Source organism: Ruditapes philippinarum, unplaced genomic scaffold, assembly GCF_026571515.1.
Source record: "Ruditapes philippinarum isolate M1 unplaced genomic scaffold, ASM2657151v2 ctg22666_1_1_1_1, whole genome shotgun sequence".
Classification (NCBI taxonomy): Eukaryota; Metazoa; Mollusca; class Bivalvia; order Venerida; family Veneridae; genus Ruditapes; species Ruditapes philippinarum.
Window position 1 is genome coordinate 5,834 of NW_026864157.1, and position 5,025 is coordinate 10,858.

General features: G+C 34.9%; 1 protein-coding gene and 1 long non-coding RNA gene across 2 annotated transcripts; both read left to right on the top strand.

Annotated features, from left to right (window-relative positions):
* The first annotated feature begins 1,203 nt into the window (after positions 1-1,203).
* LOC132724636 (uncharacterized) lies at positions 1,204-2,765 on the top strand. The gene is made up of 4 exons (XM_060709572.1): positions 1,204-1,734; positions 1,842-2,139; positions 2,417-2,609; positions 2,761-2,765. The coding sequence occupies exons 1-4, from the start codon at positions 1,586-1,588 to the stop codon at positions 2,763-2,765; spliced, it is 645 nt and encodes a 214-aa protein (XP_060565555.1). The 5' UTR covers positions 1,204-1,585.
* Positions 2,766-2,834: 69 nt separating this feature from the next.
* On the top strand, positions 2,835-3,320 carry LOC132724638 (uncharacterized). Its single transcript, XR_009624939.1, has 2 exons — positions 2,835-3,040; positions 3,277-3,320. It is a non-coding gene; the product is annotated as an uncharacterized LOC132724638 (long non-coding RNA).
* The last annotated feature ends 1,705 nt before the right edge of the window (positions 3,321-5,025 follow it).

Genomic DNA, 5,025 nt, shown 5'->3' on the forward strand with positions numbered 1-5,025 from the left:
GAAGTCTAGTTATTATTATCATTATTCTTATAACCCCAGCTGAACAAGCCGTGCTGAGACATTTCGGACATCTATGCTTAGTACTAATTGAGCACGATAATATAGAGGATATTTGTTTAGTTCAGTGTAAGATCGGAATTTATTACATGCTTTTCGATCTCACACTGAACTAAACAAATATCCTCTATATATTTCACCGAGTGAGCACCAAAAGGTATATTTCACGAGTGGCGCAGCCACGAGTGAAATATGAACTTTTGGTGTTCACAAGGTGAAATATATTTCGATCTTACACTAAACTAAACAAATTTTCTTTTTATTATATGCAAAGAAACGTTTTAAAAAGACATTAAACCTAATACTGAATGAAAAGCGCGCCAAATAATAATACAACATGACGTCATTTACGACGTCACGTCAGTAAGTTGGTTCCTAGTACTGTGCACGCTGGTATTTCACTGAAACAACGTAAGGGGCTAAAATTCAAAACAGTGAAATTATCAAATTGATAATTTCACTGTTTAAAACAGTTAAATTACCAGTTTTATATCACTGATATATTTCTTTATTACATGCTTTTCGGTGGTTTATAGAAATATATCAGTGATATAAAACTGGTAATTTCACTGTTTTAAACAGTGAAATTACCAATTTGATAATTTCACTGTTTTGAATTTAAGCCCCTTACGTTGTTTCAGTGAAATACCAGCGTGCACAGTACTGGGTACCAACTTAATGACGTGACGTCGTAAATGACGTCGCGTTGTATTATTATTTGCCGCGCTTTTCATTCAGTATTAGGTTAAATGTCTTTTTATAACGTTTCTTTGCATGTAATAAACAGAAAATTTGTTTAGTTTAGTGTAAGATTGAAATATATTTCACCTTGTGAACACCAAAAGTTCATATTTCACTCGTGGCTGCGCCACTCGTGAAATATACCTTTTGGTGCTCACTCGGTGAAATATATTCCGATCTTACACTGAACTAAACAAATATCCTCTATATAAACCACCGAAAAGCATGTAATAAAGACCATTCTTAATATTGTACAGCTATTTTTAGAACATGAAACAGAACGAGGCGTAACTGGCAAGCTGATAAGCCAGTATAAGCTTTGCATACAATGAAATTGACTTATCTATGGTTCCTAACATTAATTTCTCATTTGTAGAGTTATTTATTACATGCAGGTATGTGTGCATCTATTAATTTTAATGGTAAATAAAATGGCTATATATAAAAGCAAATTTTATTTAAAAAGTTTTTTTTTTGTTAAAAACAATTGCTACTGAACAAAAAGAATTTGCACGGGCAAATAATGTTAAATACCCACACAGCCAAACCGATGATGCGTATGTTTATTTATTCAATATGTATTGCAAAGTATATGGTTTTAAATTGCACAAGTAAATAGACAAAGACATTTTTGCCGATTGACTTAAGTCAATAATTATCCATCTGACAAAATACTTTTACAGAATTGATAGTCATGTACATGTAAATTAATTGTTGTTTTCTTTTATAGGACGGAACGATAAACTACAGTGATGAGCGAACGAACAGGACCAGGAGTGTTATACGTATGCCGCAACATGAGAGTACAAGGGTTTCTCTCTTAGCTGAGGAGCTTTCACCAGCCAGATGTGAATATGATATGGAGACAGTCGTTGATACAACCGCTTTTGATGTAACACGGCCGAATCGTGAGATGTCCGACGACAATAATGGATTGTAAGTGAAGTATACAATTTACAATAATTTTGAAATGTATTGAAATAAATAGTGAATTGTCCATTTTGTTTTATGGTTGCATATTAATGATCCTGTTTCCATTTCAGAACAATTGTGGACGAAACAGTACAAGATGTACCAGAAGATGCACCTGTCACTTACCAAATAGTCGTTGGGGGTTCTACACGCGGCAACATGAAACTGGTTTCATCTGATGGATACACATTCGTGAAGAAGCGGACTCTTGTGAACGGAACAGCTGACTGGCGATGCAGCGTACGCGGTAGGAAAAGTGGGTGTCCAGCAGTTGTTAAACAGACAGGTTCGGACTATCGTGTCGCGGGAAGTGCTCATACACATGAATCAAAACCAGGAATATTGACAGCCGTTAAAGTTAAAACGGAAGTAAGTACATTACTATATGTATCCAGAATTCAAAGAATTATTATTATATGTTTTTATTATAATAAACATCAATCAAAGATGACATATACCAACAAGATCACGTTGGATAAAAAATATTGGACGTAAATATTCTAATTATATATAATGATTTGATTATAAAATTGAAATTGGTAGCAGAAATAAGCTTAAATAGTGACAGTTTTAATATTAACCATTTCCTACAAACCTATCATTTGTTTAGCTATTTATATACATGTATGATATTTATCTTTTATAGGTGAAGGCTGTTGCCAAACAACAGCTATTCGAATCGGCCAATGTTCTGGTTAGGGAAGTAACCAACAAACTTCAAGATGCAGAAGAGCCGGAATCGTCCAGACCCAGTCATGATGCTCTTCTCAAGATGTGTAACCGGACCAGACAGGGATTACGTCCAAAGGAACCAGAGGAAGGAATTGATTTCCAGGCAAGTTATATCCATTCACACATACGCAAATTTCATAAAATAATAAAATATTTATTATAAATAAATGATAGTGAGATATCCAATGTTTACACTAGAATCAGACAGTCTTCCGTTATATTTATTCACATGTAGTAATATTTTGCATTTCTTTCTAGGTTGATGAAAATTTCCTTGAAAGCCTTGGTGAGGATTTCTACAGAACAACGGTTCACGCAATTTTTAGATCGCCGCCACATCATATTCGCTACGAATAAACAACTTGATCTACTGAAAGAAGCGAAGACTTGGTATATTGACGGTACTTTCAAAGTTGTAAGGAAACCATTCACTCAACTACTTTCTGTCCACGCATTTGTCAAGTCCGACGACGCAATGAAGCAGCTACCTTTGTGCTTTGTTCTGATGATGGGCAAGAAGAAACGGGACTACAAGAAGGTAAGTTATCATATTTTCCCCATAAACCATTTGTAAAAAAAGAACGCATTAATAATATTTATAAAAACAACAACATTAGTAATAAAAAATTATGATAACGTGAGATACGCATAGCATTTTTAGATATGTTTGTTATAAGCAATAACGCATATAGGATATTTTGTAAAAGAATTATAGCGAAAATTTGTAGTAAATTATTGTAAATATATTATTGTGTAATCTTTCTTTTTTTCCAGGTGTTTGAAGCAATTGTGCGCCTTTTACCATCGACGGAGGTGAAGACATTCGTGACCGATTTTGAAGCCGGTATATGGCAAGGGCTAAGGGACGTTTTCAATGAGCCAGAGATCAAAGGGTGTGCCTTCCATATTTTTTCCAGACAGCTTACAACGACTCAGACGCTATACATCAACTTATGAGGAAACTGTTCGTCCTACCACTGTTGCCAGCAGAAGACATACAAAGAGCCTTTGACAAGCTGAAGATGAAGACAAACGGGACCAACGACAGCCGCCTTGACCAATTCTTCAAATTTGTCGAAAATACTTGGGTGAAGAGTGAGATGTGGCCAGTTTTCATCGTGGTCAGTCTTTGGTAGGTCCATCAGAACCAACATGATGCGGAGGGCTGGCACGCACGACTGAACCGACGCGCCAAGAAAGGGAAAATTTGGCATTCTATTTGTTAGTGGAACTGTTATTCAGGGAAAGCCAGAGAGATCCCTATTCTATGTAAACTTGTGAGAGAGGGGAAATTGTGCCGAATATCAACGACGTGCTGCCCGTCAGACGCAGGGGAAATTGATGAAACTTTGGACAGAGTATTCAGCCAATGACAGATCTGCCAGTAGTTTGTTGAAGGCAATGTGCCAAACTATACGGACCCGTGTAACTATAAACTGTACGTCATCGTTTGGGAATTGTTTATAGTCGTATGTTGTTCTACCTGTATTTGTATTGTAAATGTAAATTATTTATATCTTATGTGTCATTCAAATGTTTTGTACCTGTGTTTTGTAAAGGTCAATAAAGGTCAATATTTATCTAAATGTATGCAATTCATCGTATGGTTATTTGTTTGTAAGATAATGGTATGTTTTTATTAGAATAGTTTGCCAATAATATTCTTCGTCATGTCTTTTGTATATTACTTCATGTTTTCAAGCAGAGGTTATGCTGTGGTCGTATGTTTGTTTACGAACTGTGTTTGTATCATAAATGTATGTGATTATATTAATGTGAATTATTTATAAATATCTTATTTGACATTCAAATATTTTGTACATGTGTTTTGTGGTCAATAATTATCTAAGTGTACGAGGGTTGTTCAAAAAGTAATAGGACTAAGAGTCTTGCATCTTCATATTCAATTCAATTTAGAATATTTTTATATGTACAGCGATCGAAAAATGTTTTCTTCAATCTAAACATAAAAATATTGAATTCTTATGATTAACGCTTGTTCCCTGTGTTATTGAATAACCATGGTAACACGCACCCGGCGCAGCACATAAATAGGTTATTGAAGCTTAGTTGAACTTCTATTTTATTCACAATTTAGTTTCTTTTTTTCCCCCCATTTTTTCCACCAACACAATTTATTATATTTAAGTGACATTGTGTCCAAATTTGACGTCATTCAGACATGAAATGGCTAAATCATCAAGTTTTGAATAGCAGTGATCATAACGTTAAATGTAGAAATTTGACGTTCGTTAAAAAAACTGAAAATGTGTGCGATCGTTAAACTTTGCCAACAAATTGGCGATACTCCTTCAGATGCATATGAAAACATAAAACTAACAAAAGTACAACTAATCGGCTATCAGGATACTCGTTCTCAGCTTGCGCAAACAACTCAAAAACTGCACATACGAAATCACAAACAGGAAAGGATGAGAAATGATAGCGGAAATTGACGGGACGTTAGTGACGTTCAAATGAAAAAGCGCTACAAAATGATAGACGGTAAATAGTCCAGAAATG

Coding starts and splice junctions, on each gene's coding strand:
- LOC132724636 (XM_060709572.1), top strand. CDS start 1,586: ATGCCGCAACATGAGAGTACAAGGGTTTCTCTCTTAGCTGAGGAGCTT. Junction 1,735..1,841: donor TCCGACGACAATAATGGATT/GTAAGTGAAGTA, acceptor TTTCCATTTCAG/AACAATTGTGGACGAAACAG. Junction 2,140..2,416: donor CCGTTAAAGTTAAAACGGAA/GTAAGTACATTA, acceptor TATCTTTTATAG/GTGAAGGCTGTTGCCAAACA.